At 37.2% G+C, this 16,488-nt stretch overlaps 1 protein-coding gene across 4 annotated transcripts in view; it reads right to left on the bottom strand.

Moving 5' to 3' along the window:
- Ctdspl2 (CTD small phosphatase like 2) overlaps nucleotides 1–16,488 on the bottom strand; it is a 54,177-nt gene that overhangs the window by 19,884 nt on the left and 17,805 nt on the right. For 3 of the 4 annotated variants that reach the window (XM_037205172.1, XM_028878728.2, XM_037205171.1), the window contains exons 3-8: nucleotides 15,365–15,503; nucleotides 14,233–14,382; nucleotides 12,208–12,420; nucleotides 9,667–9,745; nucleotides 6,831–6,942; nucleotides 2,513–2,599 (exon numbers count right to left, since the gene is read on the bottom strand). In XM_037205172.1, the coding sequence (XP_037061067.1) occupies nucleotides 2,513–2,599; nucleotides 6,831–6,942; nucleotides 9,667–9,745; nucleotides 12,208–12,420; nucleotides 14,233–14,382; nucleotides 15,365–15,503 (780 nt within the window). The remainder of the gene's footprint in view (nucleotides 1–2,512; nucleotides 2,600–6,830; nucleotides 6,943–9,666; nucleotides 9,746–12,207; nucleotides 12,421–14,232; nucleotides 14,383–15,364; nucleotides 15,504–16,488) is intronic. The other variant, XM_028878729.2, reaches the window with a different exon arrangement.

Raw genomic sequence — 16,488 nt, 5'->3', positions numbered from 1 at the left:
CTTTATTTAGAGCAGAAGCTGATTTTTACACACATACATACACACACACACACACACACACACACACACACACACACACACACACACACGAGGGGGGGCTATGAAACAGATATATTTAAGAGCATATAGGCAAGTGTCATGGATGTGCTATGTAAATTTCACCTCAATAAGTTATTTTAAAAGAGTACATACAGTATTTTATGGGTTTCCACCTTTAAGTGGGCCATGTTACATTACAGTTGTTAGATATGCAAGTTACATCTTACCTAATAATGTGGTTTCTCCAAAATCTCTTAGCTCATCCCAGACCCTTGTGTATATTCTTCTTTGCCAGTAGATGGAGACAACACCACTGAAAGTTTAAAAGACATCATTCCCTGTTTAAAGGGAGCTTGCTGGTCTGAAAAAAACTGGGGGGAGCCCTAAACCAAAGACTTCTCCATTTTTAAAAAGCTACGTTAAAACTAGAAATCCAAGGGAATGTACCCAATATTAACTACGGATATCTCAAAAAATTTAGAGGGGAATTATATATGTCCTTCATAAAGTAAATAAATCATAATACTAAAAATGCAATCATTTCTATAGCTTCTAAAACTCAAACTTCCTGTTCAGTGCTATTTAGATGACTGGGTCACTTTTTATTCAGTTTCAGAAAGTGTAACTCAAAATATAGTGGAAAAAGTTTTTAGAATTCTATAAAAGTAGGTATAATATGTTGTATAGCTTTTCTAAGCATCACTTAATTTGTGCTGTTATAAGCCTTTTATTCAAACACAGTCAATTACCCAGATCTACAGGAAATAATAAGTCCTAAAAAGAAAAGCAGAAATGGTGGAAGCAATAAAAAAAATTTCAATATATACCCATACAGAAAGGAGCCAAATGAATCTACTTCCCACATTTATTTATTTCACTACTCAAAAAACAAAAACAAAAAAACTACACACACACAAAACAAACATACAAACAAACCCAGAAGTCATTCATAACAGATAATTTCAAATCAGGAAACTTAAGAATTCTCAAGTAAGTTTTACTTTTGAAATCCAAAGGCCTAAAACCAGTTGTCAAAGTCATTCAAAATAAGTAACTAAAAACCAAACCACAAAGAACAAACAAGGCTGCTGAACTGAAACAGAACACTAAGTATTGCCACATTACTTATGTTGGCCTTTAAGACTCTCGTCCCTTAAGTGGACTAAACATGAGGAAAAAAACAAACAAAACAAAAAACAAAAAAACCTTAAACCAAGTAATAATTCAAAATAGAAAAATTCTTAAATCCATTATTTTATGCATGTTTCCCTCTTCCTCTAATACTATATTAAGACTAATATCAGATCACTTTAAAAGGAGACCAATATACTATTCAGATATTAAAATACCCATCTATATTAAATAGACTGAAAATCATTAGTAAAATAAATTCTCATGACTCATGACTACATAAAAGTGTTTGGCAAAGTAGCCCAAAACTTCTACTTAACTCTGAAATCTTATGGTTCCTGCCAGACAACTGAAATCTACCAAAAGACCTTAAGCACTCTGCACCTGTCCACCAAGAGCACATACAAACCAAGGACCTGGTCATTACACACAAAGCAAATGCTACAACTTCATAAATCCCTGAGGTGGCTTGGCTTCCTCTTGACAAAAACTTTTTGACCTTTTCCAATCATTCAGCAGCTGGTGTATATAAAGGTCACACTAATACAAATGGGAACACACAAAAGGGCTTTGCAGTTTTCAAAGTATATTCATTTACTAATTAAGCTAATCCTGTGATGGGAAATTTTAACAAAAACATGGCCAACAGATAATCCACAGTAAAATCTTAACAATATTTCTACTTTGCACTATAACCTGTCCATCAACAAAGATGAGAGAAATGCTTGTACCTAAGTTCTTTATACAAAGCAATAGCTACAGGAGTCCTTAAATTCTGTGATTAATACAAATCAGGTACACTGACCTGTAATTTTATAGATAACATTACTGTAGTAAGTAAAAATGACCAACAAGGAATGAACTTTCTTTGTATTAATTAGATTTATGGGGAAAATTCTTGAATTTTGTGATTAATATAAATTAGATATATTAAACTGTAATTTTACAGATAACATTACTGTAGTAAGTAAAAACGACCAACAAGGAATGAACTTTCTTTGTATTAATTGGATTTATGGGGAAATAAAGACAAACTGCCAGGCATTAACCTGGCAAGTTCTCCTTGGAGATCTGTGTCAGTGTCCCTTGCCTCCACCTGCTGGCAAAGAGTGTGAAACTAGTAGAGATCACAAGTCAGCAAAGTTAGTATTTCTTGGTTACAAATGAATGTTGTTTGTGTGACTCTCTAACATGATGCTACTTTGTGTTAATACACCATTAAAATATTGATAAAAACTATTAATAAATCTACAGAAAGACACACTGAACATGACAATGTTTTTTCCTAGGCTCAGAATGTTACCTAATAGTTTAAAAATTAGTTTTCAAATGTCTTAATTACCTGATAAATGACATCTTGGAAAAGGACTGGAAAAGTAAGTGCTGCATCTTCCAGCTCGTTCAGACTACAGTGCACTAGTGTTTCATCCTTAAAACAAACACAGAGAAAACAGAACATTAAAAGAAATGTCAAAAGACAGTCTTATGTGGAATCTACATGTTGTATGGGACCCAGCATGTTAGGACAGGATTTTTTCCAGAGTCAGCGTTCTCAGGTGTAATTTTAGAGCATAAACAGCATCAGCATCCTAGGGAACTATAGCTCTGTTCCTGATGACTCATAAATTCACTAGCTGTGATAAACTTCTCAGGTACCTCTGCAGCATACTAAAGTTTGAAAACCACTGCTCAGAGTTCTGCAATTCAACTTTTTGTCAAAGAACATTTGTTATTCCTTTTGTAATCTAACATCTATAAAAAATTATCATTTAGTTTTTTAAAGAGTCTCACTATATAGTCTAGGCTGTCTTCAAATTCATGATCCAGTCCTCTTGTGTCGCCTCTTGAGTGCTGACATTAGATCCATGTGCCACCACCATCTGCTTATACTAACTACATTTCTTTGAAATTAGCTCATCCAAGTTTTGAATCTAATTATTTGTGTTTTCTCATTTAACTCATCTTCAAACTTTTCATTAGAAAAAAAAAAGAATCTTAATTTAGGATTAGATCTTTATGGTACCTAAGTATATTTCATCTACCTTGACTAAACAGCCAACAAAAACTTATCATCTTGAATATCAAATCCTGATTTCTGACTGAAAATAAGAAAAATAAGAGAGCTACTCAAAAAAAAAAAAAAAAAAAAAAGTAAGTCAATCCATTTCTCAAATCCTGAATGTTAAAAAAGACCAGAAATTGCCAGGCGGTGGTGGCGCATGCCTTTAATCCCAGCACTCAGAAGGCAGAGCCAAGCAGATCTCTGTGAGTTTGAGGCCAGCCTGGGCTACAGAGTGAGATCCAGGAGAGGCACCAAAACTACACAGAGAAACCCTGTCTTGAAAACAAAAACAAAAACAAAAACAAAAACCAACCAACCAAACAAACAAACAAAAAGGACCAGGAACACAGGTTAGTTGGAAGAGTTTTCCGACCATGCACAAATCCTCTAGCACCACATAATCAGATATGGTGACTGACATATGCCTATTATCCTCAACACTTGGGACATGGAAGCAGAAAATCAGAAATTCAAGGCCATCCTTGGCTATATAATGAGTCCAAGGATAGCTTAGGCTAGTCCAAGAATAGCTTAGGCTATCTCAGAAATAAAATGGACTGCCAGTAACTACTCTCAAATTTTTCAACGAGCTTAGTGAAGATCAACTAAAATTGCCAGGCAGTGTTGGTGCATCTCTGTGAGTTCGAGCCCTGCTTGGTCTATCAAGTTCCAGGACTGTCAGGGCTACACAAAGAAATCCTGTCTCAAAAAACAAACAAAATTAAACATGAATATTCATATCTTATAATAGCTGCTAAAGTCTCTAATTAAACAAATGTGTATGTGGATATGTGTGCGATGCATATTTGGAGCACGGGGCAGGGGCAGGGGTCAAATCCAGGGCCTTGCACATGCTAAGCAATCTCCCTACTACCACTGGGCTATATTCCCCACCTTTTTTTTTTTTTTTTTTTTTTTTTTTACTACATGGTTAGCCATAAACTCACAATCTGCTGGAATTAGCCTTCAATTGCTGGGATAAGTGCCAAGACACTTGGCTCCCTGATAACCTATTTAAACAAAATAAGTCAGGTATGGTGACATGTACTCTCAAGCACTTGGAAGGCTGAGGTAAGAGGACTGCAATAAATTCAAGGTTTGAGACCAACCTTGTCTATAAAGCAAATGTTAGGCTAACCTGTGATATACAGCAAGCTATTGTTTCAAAATATCAAACCCCTAGAGAGAATGAAAGTCAGGTATGGTAGCAAACTACTTTAATTTCAGTACTTGTAAGGCTAAAGGAGGAATAAGGGTTCAAAGCCAGCACGAGTTACAGTTACCTTATAACAATGACAAAATGTGTATAAACATGTGTGCATGTGTATCACATCTCTCCATATATATATATGGAAATATATACGGAGGAAGGAAGGAGGGGAGAGAGGGGGGAGGGAGAGAGAGAAAGAGAGAGGGAGAGGGAGAGGGAGAGAGGGAGGCAAGAGTGAGATCGCACAAACCAGCATTTCCAAAGTCTCTTGGTATCTTAAAGCATTTTCTATGCTGTCAAATTATATTAATTCTTCACCTACTTCAATAAATTATTCATACTCAGCTACTTACCTTTCCCTCTATATGTAGCCTTCATGTTGGAATCAAAAAATATGGCCAAACTTTCATTATTACTATACTAAATCCTAAATCCCAAAAGTAGCAAATGTCTTTAATTTCTTCCTCCATCTTGCATATCAACTCCTGATCTCATCATGATCAGTTTTAATTTTTTTTCTTTTTCTTTGTAGTTAGCCTCTAAAAATACTTTAGGATCCTGATTTCTTTTATCTCTGTGACTTGTAAAGGCTTATGACTATAAAGTATGAAAACAAATATTATGTAGTAATTTAAAAATGTGCTAGGTGGTGGTGGCACAGGCCTTTAATCCCAGTAACTCTGGAGGCAGAGGCAGTGGATCTCTGAATTGCAGGCCAGCCTAGTCTACAGAGTTTTCTGAGAATTAAATCACATTTCTAATTATGTAACCTGCTAAACATAAAATGCTTTCAGCCGGGCGGCGGTGGCGCACGCCTTTAATCCCAGCACTTTGGAGGCAGAGGCAGGCGGATCTGTGAGTTTGAGGCCAGCCTGGGCTACCAAGAGAGTTCCAGGAAAGGCGCAACGCTACACAGAGAAACCCTGTCTCGAAAAACAAAAAACAAAAAAAAATGCTTTCCAGCATAATGCATTAGATGTACCTTTTGATAAGAACATAAAACTGTAAGCAAACAGTAAATGTTTTTATATATGTATATACATACATACATACATACATACATATATACACACACGCTGAAATGGGTTGGCAAAAGATGAGATACTCAATTCAAAGTTCTTCTGGTATCCAAAAGGTAATAAAAACATTCAGTTTTTTTCATAAGAAAGTGTTGCTATATTGCCCAGACTGGCCCCAAACGCTCACAAGCTACTCTTGTGTCTCAGCCTCTTCTATACTTCAGGCCACAAAGCATATAAAGTTACATATCTCATACCAGGTATGCAAATTAGAAATTTTTAAATCGCATTGAGAAAAAGGGGTCGATTGGTAATTAAATAATCTATTTTATTGGTAATTAAGTAATTTTAAAAGGTTGATTGGTAGCTGAATAAATTGAAAAATAAAAATAGGATAAGGATCCAGCTCAGCTGGTGAGTTTTAGCATGCAAAGTGCCCTGGGTTTACTCCCTGACATCCAACATACCAGGTAGAGTGGCACATCACAGACCTTAGATTCCAGGACTTGGGAGGAGGAGGAGGAGGAAGTAGCAGGTTCAGAAGTTCAAGATCATCAGCTATAGGTGGAGTTTGAGGCCAGCCTAGCTACAAGAGATCTGGTCTTAAGGGGGAAGGAGTAGAAAAGAATACGTCCTAATAGTTAACTTACTGAAGATAAATTCTATTTGGTCCTTCAGGAAAACAAAATTATAAAAATAAGAGGAAATCTAAATTCTAGGCATCATTCTAATGGGATCAAATAAGAAATTGGCACTGGAGAGATACTCAGTGACTAAAACCTTACTGGTCCTGCAGAATATCTGGGTTCAGTTACAACCATCAATAGCTCCAGTTCCAGGGGATCCAATACCCTCTTCTGGCCTCCTGGGGCACCAGGCATTTACTGGTGCACAGAGATGCATGCAGACAAAATACTTACACATGTACCTCTGTGCACCAGAGATAGAAAACAGATAGAATTTAGTTAGGCAAAGAATATAATACAATGTATAGCACCTGCCTTGCATATGTAAGACCCTGGGTTAATTCCGAACTCCTCAAAAACAAACAAACAAACAAACAAACAAACAATAAAACCCATCAAGCAAATCACAGGATTTCAAGAATGCGGAGGAAAAAATCTCATTTAAATGCAAAAGTAAAAATCTAATTGATTTTCAAAATATACCAGATTCCAACCAAACTAGTGTTAATGCTAGGATCTGTAGAGTCTCTAGCTTTAGACTATACTTAAATAAAAACATTTCAAAAATATTTAAATATATTTATAGTAAATATGACGACTGTTTAGTCGCTTATATTCTTTCTGGCACTTTGGACTGTTACTTTAACCCTTATTCTTTGTACCTGTAAAGATAACACACTCACCAGATCTAAGACCAGGGAGAACTCTGGTGTGCTTCTCGTTTTCAAAGGAAGAGCGGGTTTCCTATTTAGTTGTTCTTCTGTCAGAGGCGGAACATGTTTGATGAAATAATAGCTATAAATCAAATTTTAAGAAAATTTCAACATTCTGTTTCATATATATCAAACATTACTAAATTTAAATTTTAATTGGCTTGGGATGTGCTCAGCTATTCAGTGCTTTCGTAGAATGTGCAAAACCTTGGGTTCAATCCCTATAGTACAAAATAAAAGCGGTCTTGTGATGACTGGTCTTGTTTGTCTACCCCACTGGATTATTAGATTGGTGCAAAGGAACTGTTATGCCACTCAATTGTAAACTGTTGTAACTGGATTCAAACACATCTTAATTAATGTTAATCTTAATTAATCCCAATAAGAACAATCAATACGTTTTTGCCTATAAGAAATAGGTTTGGTTTCTTTGTTTTTTTCTATCTCTTATCTCTTGAAGTAAATCTGTTTATTCCAATAGTGCAGCAGTTCTCAACTTGTGGGATGCAACCCCTTTGGGGGTCGAATGACTCTTTCACAGGGGTTGCATATCAGATATTCACATTGCAATTCATAACAGCAGCAAAATTAGTTATGAAGTAGAAATGTAATAATTTTATGGTTGGAGGTCACCACAACACAAGGAACTATATTGAAAGGCAGCAGTGTTAGGAAGGTTGAGAACCACTGCTCTATAAAAATCCAGGCTTCGGGACTGCATTGTATGTTTATTAGCAATTCCTAAGCCAAATTTACTATTGATATTGTAAGCTGTGCCATGCTTTACAACACATTTTGAACTCAAATAAGAAAACGGCTTGAGCCAGGTGGTGTTGGCGCACGCCTTTAATCCCAGCACTTGGGAAGAAGAGGCAGGCAGATCTCTGTGAGTTCAAGACCAGCTTGGTCTACAGAGTGAGGTCCAGGACAGTGGGGGCTACAGGAAAAAAACCTGTCTCAAAGAAATTAAACAGACAAACAACAACAAAAATAAACAAACAAACACATAAAATGGCTTGAATTTGCTTGTTTTGTGTCATTTCCATAGTATAAATAAATATCACGGGCCAGGCACAGTGGCTCACAACTTTGATGCCAACACTTGTAAATTTGAGGCCACCCTGGTCTACATGTCAAGTTCCAGGCCAGCCAGAGCTAAATAGTGAGACCCTACCTAAAAATAAACAAAAAAGCATACATTAAACAATAGGTCAAAAACATAACACAAGAAATGTGCCTTAAAATGAAGCGTAGGACAACCTCATTTATTTAAGTATTCCAGCATATAACACAAAGATTGCAAATTACTTTTGCACTAATCTAATAGGATCACCAAGAAGACAGACACCTCTCTGTGTGTCTCAGGGTGTTTCTTTCCACAGAGGTTTAAGCATGGGCAGCACTGTCCCATGAGCAGAGGAGGAAGCTAGTGCACAGAACATTCACTCCTCTGCTTTCTGACAGCAGACACAAAGTAATCAGCAGCTCATCCACCACAATTACCATGGTCTCACTGCCACATTCCCTGCTAGGAAGAACTGTAGCCTTAAAACACAAGCCAAAATAAGACCTTCCTAAATTGCTTCTTGCCAGCTATATTTGGTCACATCAATGAAGCAGTAACTAATTCAACACTTCACATAGTAAACTAAATTTAGAAAACATGTAAGTAAAAGTACACAGACTAGCCGGGCGTTGGTGGCGCACGCCTTTAATCCCAGCACTCGGGAGGCAGAGCCAGGCGGATCTCTGTGAGTTCGAGGCAGCTGGGTACAAGTGAGCTCCAGAAAGGCGCAAAGCTACACAGAGAAACCCTGTCTCGAAAAAAAAAAAAAAAAAAAAAAAAAAAAAAAAAAAAAAGTACACAGACTAATGTCTTCAAAACTTACTAGAGTATTAACACCCACAAGTCAAGCTCATACCACAGGATTATCTCCCATGTTTAGACAAAAATAACCTAAGTTTAAAAAATGCATTTAATATACCTAGACTACCAAACACAGTACTAAGAAAATATAAAGCCTAGACAATGCAGAACATCAGCTGTCTGCCCTCATGAGTACATAGGAACGATTGGGAGATGGAGTTCTCTGCCCAACATCATGAGAGAGTATTCTGCTATGTACTGCCATGTGGTAATATATTGTGTACTCTGACAAACTTGCCTGGGGATTGGAGGACAGAGCCAGCCACTGGATTACACAGAGAAGCCAGACAATGGTGGCACACACCCTTAATCCTATCAATTGGGAGACAGAGATCCTCTGGATCTCTGTGAGTTCAAGGCCACACTGGAAACAGAGCTAGGCAGTGGTGGCACACCTTTAATCCCAGTACTGGGAAGCACACACGCCTTTAATCCCAGGAATTGATGTCTGGGCAGAGAAAAGTATATAAGTTGTGAGTAAACAGGAAGTCTCTGTCTCTCTCTCTCTCTCTCTCTCTCTCTCTCTCTCTCTCTCTCTGTCTCTCTGTCTCTCTCTGTCTCTCTCTCTCTGTCTCTCTCTCTCTCTCTCTCTCTCTCTCTCTCTCTCTCGAGGCTAAGGATATCGTAGAGGTAAGAACATGGCCCTCCTTGTTGTGTTTCTCTGATCTTTCAGCTTTCACCCCAGTATCTGGCTCAGGTTTTTTTTTTCCCTATTTATAATAAGACCACTTAGCAATTCATGTTACACTGCCTACTTGGAAAAAAGTTGAAACTCAACATTTAAGTAAGGTTTCTACTAGACAAAAATAATTTTTTCGGTTTCATCATGAGCTGAAAATTGTTCAAGAAAGAATATTTGATAACCAGAAAACAACTCACGGGTCAAATACTTCCCAGTCTTCCTCATAGGTGGCTTCTGCATGGGCTGATGAGTAACCACTCTCTGGAGTTACTGGTGCTATTTAGGAAGAAGAAGAAAAAAGAAAGATTACTTTCACTCATCTGAAACTTCCCACAAAGCACACATTTTTACAAGAGCTTCTTGAGGCCCTGTATATTTTGGATTAAAGATATAATTAATAAAGATCACTTAAAAATAAATTCAGTAAAACAGATTTAACTCTATATCCAAAGGAAATTAATTACTGCTATCAATGACATGGCAAACTACAACATGGCTAGTAGGATTAAGATGTCTATCAGCTACGAAGAAATCTACTATTTATTAGAAAATAATATTCAGCAACAAAAAAGTATGCTAATTAATTTGTTGTTAATCAATACAAGTTAGAGTCCTTTTATTTTTTTTTTTTGGTTTTTCGAGACAGGGTTTCTCTGTGTAGCTTTGCGCCTTTCCTGGAACTCACTTGGTAACCCAGGCTGCTCGAATCACAGAGATCGCCTGGCTCTGCCTCCCGAGTGCTGGGATTAAAGGCGTGCGCCACAACCGCCCGGCTAGAGTCCTTTTAGAAGGGGAAACCTCAATTAAGAAAATGCCTCCATCAGATTGTCCTTCAGGCAAGTTTGTGGGCATTTTCTTGATTAACAATTAGTGTAGGAATGTCCAGCCTCCCGAGTGCTGGGATTAAAGGCATGCACCACCACCACCTGGGTCCACTTTTGTTCATGACATTCATCACAGCAATAAAAAGCAAACCAGAACAACCATTTCTGATTGGACAGTTTACATGCGATAGTACTAAGAGAGTGAGCCATGCACATATAGGTTGTCAATGAATACCTGCTGACAACAAGCCAAATATATGTAAAATCTAAGACCCATGAACACTCTTTATGTAGTTCACTAATCCAAACATTCAGAGCAGACATGCAACTTGAGCATTGTGTTAAGTAAAATGAGTCAGATGCAAAGAAAAGCATGTGAGCTCACTATGTGGCTGTTAGGAGAGAAATTGACCAACAGGTACTAAGTCTCAGTTTCAAAAATAAGTTCTCATGTGCTATTGTGCCAGGACGGGGATAGATATAATAATGTACTATACATTTTAAAAAGCTAGGGGAAAAAAAAAACTTGAATGCTTTTTATCATTAAGAGATGTCAAAACAGCCAGGCATTGGTGGCGCACGCCTTTAATCCCAGCACTTAGGAGGCAGAGACAGGTGGATCCTTGTGAGTTCGAGGCCAGCCTGGTCTACAGGGCGAGATCCAGAACAGGCACCAAAACTACACAGAGAAACCCTACCTAGGAAAAAAACAAAAAACAAAAAGAAGAAATGTCAAAACAATAGCCAGGCGGTGTGGCACACACCTTTAATCCCAGCACTTACGAGGTAGAGACAGGTGGATCTCTATGAGTTTGAGGCCAGCCTGGTCTACAGTGTAAGTTCCAGGACAGCCAGGGCTTTTGAGCCCTGGGTTGAGACGGAGAAACCCTGTCTCAACCTCCCTCCCCTATGAAAAGAACTATCAACTCACAATCTTTTTTATTTTTTTTTCAGGACAGGGTTTCTATGTAGCCCTGGCTGTCCTGGAACTGGCTATGTAGAACAGGTTGGTCTCAAACTCACAGGTATCCCCACCTGTTTCTGCTTTCTTACCCTGCTTCTGTTTTAAGATATTAATGATGTGCTTGTTAATCTCAGTATTAAGTTTGGGGTATGTTACTTTTAGTTGATCAATTTAAATCATATCTTTCCTCTATTTTGCTTTTTTTTAAAACTTCGTATTAGCATTATTGGGTTGTACTTTATAGAAATTTCATAATTTTATTTAGTTTACGTGATATTTAGTGATGGAGATGGAACCCACGCCTCATCATATGCTAGGAAAAACACTCTACCAAAGGAGTCACATCCTTAGTCCCATATTTCACTTCTTAAAATGGCTAAATATAACAAGACACGGCAGACACACCTTTTTCCAGCACTCAGGAGGCAGAGGCAAGTGGATCTCTGAGTATATACTCACAGCAGGACAGCTGGAGTATATAATGAGACCCCGTCTCAAAAACAAACAAAAAATGGCAGAAAACAATTTCATCTTGTACTTTTTATGAACATGTACCACAGTAGTTAGAAGTAATAAATTCAGATATCATGTGTTCCACATTTTAATGGCAACTAGCACAGAAATGTAACAATTATGTTAGAACTTTGTAAGGACCTAAGATTAAGCTGCAAAGCTTGGAATAGGGGAAGATCTCTTCTGGGCAAGGGGGCCTCCATTTATGAATCAAACAAATGTAAAGGTTTAAGACTGCCTCTCTATATACAGGGACTTCAGTCTTAAGGGTCTAAGGCTATTGGTATAATCATAGAATTTGGGGACAAAATTTGTTCAGCCTTTTTAACTTCAAGGAAGAAAAACTTAAGCATTCGATCTGGCCATTTAAGAAAAAATATTAAATATTGTGTTTTTAGAACTATTCATAAGTTGTGTTAAAGGGGTATTTTCTTCACCTGTAAGAGGTGGGATATCCCGAGTAACTGTTTCTTCTGCTTCTTCTAAACCATTATTTATCGATGGCCTCACTTGAACTGCTTGATTTGAGTAAGCTGCTCCATTAGCTGACGTAGTGCTGGTAGTGATTTCATCCACCTGTTCCATGTCTAGTTGCTTCACTATCTCCTCGGCTTCCACAGCCTGTCCTGGGGAATCCGAGCCTGACGTTCCTGAAATTGTCCATCAGTAAACTATGCATCACTTCAAACCACAAATATTAAAAAGGTTAAATATGATCAGCACTACAATTTATTTGGATGACGACCATATAAAACAAAACTGAGGGTACAATTGTTTGAAATAAATATAAAAATCCACTAAACAATGGGAATAAGATTATTACAGGCTTCTGTTGTTTTTGTTTTTCAATACTAGGCATTGAACGTAGGGGTTCACACATACTAGGCAAGCCCTCTGCCCCTGGACTACACCCCTAGTCTCCTTTTACTTTCTGAGGTAAGGTATCACTAAGCAGCCCAGTCAGAGCTTGAACATTCAATCCTCCTGCCTCAGCTTCCCAACAATATATGCCACCAGGCATAGCTACAATAATATTTATGAACAAAGTTTTCCTTAAGTTCTCAAATAGTTCAGAACACTCCCTAAGTCAATAACAACCATGATTTAGAACTTTCCATTAAAGTACTGTGTGAGTCATTTGATAAACATTCATTATCCCCAAAAAGCTCTCCACCTTTACAGTTCAAATACACTAAACATTCTATTCATGGAGCACAACTAAATTTTCAATCACAGAAAAGTCATCCAAGAAAGGGCTAAATGTTCCCTTAACCATGAGAATCTTTTTACTAAAAGACCCAAGATTAAATAATTTTTAAAAGACATAGATTAATTTTTAAGACATAAGATTAATTTCTTGATAAAATTCCATTTTTAGTAACATAGAATAGTTACCTAATTCTTCTCCCACTGTGAAATTATACCAAGTGTTTCTTTCTAGAATCCTTCAAGTATAATTTTAAACAAAAATAATAAAATCAATGTCCAGTTTCTGAATCTCCTTATATGATGCTCTTCCCTTACTGTTTTAAAGTTAACCCTCTCCTAAAAGTATGTCTTTGCCTGAAACCCATCCCCAAAGTTTTCATTCTTCCAGCTCCACCATACATTTATCTCCATTGCTGCTAACAGTTAACTGACTTTCCACTAAAAGACAGAAGCACTACTACTTTGAGATTAATGTTTTGTGACTATGTGGCTCTTTGCTTCCATCTCCCATAGACTACTGCCCACATCCTCTCAATTATCCATGTCCTAGTTTGCCACGTAGCAGAGTGTAACCCTTTGCCAACATTTATACTCTCCATCAGAGCCTCTCCCCCTCAGCCTCAGGAAGAACATGTCTCTACTGTGTCAGGTCAGTTCCTTACTGTTCTGACCCCAGATCAGCCAACAGCCTCTAGCAGTTCTCACCCTCTACCTTCAACCCCTTAACAGACCTTCCTTTCCTCAGGCATAAAGATATGCTTGGTCTCAACAATACAGAACATTTCTTCAGACTATGTGACTTCTTTTCCTTTCATAATAAAATTTTCATAGACTGCTACACTTGTGCCACCTCTAACTACCCATTTTATTCTTCTGACTCAATAGTATAGAGCTACCAAATTCAAGTGTTACTCTCCATTTTTGTTTGTTTGATCTGGCAAAAGAAACCAATGCCCTTCCAGCTATCAAGCTCAGTCAGGTGTGTCTTTTTAATGTTCACCTCCATCTCCTCTATGACAAAATATACCAAGAAAACCAAAAGTTTTTTTCATTTGTTTGTTTTTGTTCTTTCTTTCTTCTTTCTCTGTGTAGACCTAGCCTGGTCTCAAATTCTGAGATCTGCCACTATTTCCCACCTCAAAAAGATTTTTAAAGATCTAGATTAAACCATAAAACTATAGTTTTAAAATCTAAATTATAGTTAAAGCTTACTTATCTAAAATAGGTAAAAAATCTAAATGATTTTTACTTACCATTTTTATTTGCTGGTGAAAAAAAGTTGAAGACAGGGGAAAATATGGTCCCCAGCAATGTAGTCCTTGGAGGACTACCTGAGGAAGGATTATCTTCTAATTTCCCATTTTGTTTTATATGTTGATTTGTCATTTCATAACTACCAGCTTCTAAGGAAGAAAGAGAGAAAAAAAAAGTAATCCTAGAAAATACTGCATTTCAGAGTTTGTGCTGTAAATCATTTTTAATGTATTTACATTATATATTAAGATTTAGTGTATTTACATTAAAATGTATTTAATGCAGACTAACATTAATGTTCTTAAGTGCTTATTAAAGAAATCCTGAGGCAAATTCCTTCTTATAAATCAAACGATTTTAATCTATTGTATATACTTTATAAATTTTAACATTCAATTAGTATTTTTCAAAGTTGATTTACACCTAAAGTTAAATAGACTGAAAGGTTTCAAAGCAGCACGGAACAACAGAAAATGAAAAAAATCCTGTAAGCATGCCAACAAGTTACAATTCCAATACTCAGACACAAGATTCCTGCTGTTTACATTTTGGGACATTAGCTATTTCATAAAACTTTTCCTGACATCTATTTCTAGTGAATGACAGCTAAATTAATATAGTTTGATCCACAACCCGTTTTTGTACATAATTTCAACTAAATTGTCATGATGTTGATGCGTATACCTTTTCTTGGTGTTGGAAACCGAGGAAGCTATGCAAGCACACTACTACTAAGGTACATTCCTCCTAGCCCCAGTCCATAAATATTGTATAATAAATAATATAAATTTGGTATCCTGCCTGTATTCATTTTAATTCAAGTAAAGAAATTTAGGAAAATAATTTTGAATTTCACTTGATGCTTTAAATTAATACTCAGTACAAAAACAGATTATAAAAACAAGGAAAAATGGTTCTAAATGTTTTGTTGTTACTTTTTGAGATAGTATTTTGATTTGCTGTCTAGCCTGGCCTTGACCTCTCAACCCTCCTGCCCTTTGAGTGCTATGATTACAGGCACAGGCCACCATGCCTAGCCTCAAAGCAGGTTTTCAAAACAAAGGCCATGGCAGGTGAGGAGGGACTTCTGCTTACAACTAAAGGGAAGATAGAGTCAAAACTTCAACAAACCTCCATTGACTGGACTTTTCCGTCTTACTCGAGACAACTGTTTGTTAGGCTTTTCTCCAGCTCTTGGTGTTGATGTAATCAAATTATTATCTATATCACGTTCAATTCTACTCCGTTTCGAAGGATTTTCTCTCTCTTCCTTAAGATATAATAGGAAAAAATTCATTGAGCATTATTCTGCCTTTCATTTTAAATAAAATATACAATACATAATATTTTTCTCCTGCTTTTCATATCTTGAAGAAACAAAATGCAATTAACACTGAAGAGAGACTGGCAATGTTGAAGTGTTAATGTAGCTGTACTACACGATAACACCAGCGTCCCCAGAAGCCGAGTTTTCTTTTTTGGGGGAGGAGTGGGGGTGGCAAGGGGGAGATTCAAGACAGAGATCTCTCTGTAGCTTTGGAGCCTGTCCTGGAACTCACTCGGCAGCCCAGGCTGGCCTCGAATTCACAGATCCGCCCGTCTCTGCCTCCTCGGTTATGAAAGGTGTGAACCACAGACAGCGAACCCAAATTTTCTAAGACATTTAAATTTTATATACTCTTGAAACTCTTGAGTTTTACAATATGCTCTGAATTAATGGCCAACTTTATTATCTATCTTATCCGAGACTTCTCACAGAGCACACACACAGTCACAGTAGTCAGACTTGGTGGACAGACATATAAACACCAGCACCAATTTGAGGTCAGCCCAAGACCTCAACTTAAGAAAAACACACAGTAAAAAAGAAAGCACAGGTATAAAGAGACATAAGAGACATAAATATGTTTTTAATGAATCTGTACTTTGGGTACAATCAAAACAAAACTGATTCAAAGGAAGGTACGGCTGTAAGAGTAAGTCTCTTCCACAGATACTAACTGGGGAACCATGTGTGGATGGGGGTGAAGAAGAATTTTTCCTTCTCTACTTACTAATTTACCTACTAACCTTGGTGTAGTGGCTCATACCTTTAATTCCACACTTCTAGAGACTGAATCAAGACTGCTTGAGAGTTCAAGTCCAGCCTGTGCTACATAGTATATTCTAGGTCAGCCAGTGCTAGAGAAACTGTCTCAAAAAGACAAACATGTTATTTTGCATGAACAAGATCCTGGCTTTGATCCCCAGCAGCC

This window comes from Peromyscus leucopus, chromosome 4 (assembly GCF_004664715.2).
Source record: "Peromyscus leucopus breed LL Stock chromosome 4, UCI_PerLeu_2.1, whole genome shotgun sequence".
Taxonomy (NCBI): domain Eukaryota; kingdom Metazoa; phylum Chordata; class Mammalia; order Rodentia; family Cricetidae; genus Peromyscus; species Peromyscus leucopus.
The sequence above is the reverse complement of the archived record's forward strand: the minus strand, read 5'-3'. Positions and strand labels throughout refer to the sequence as shown.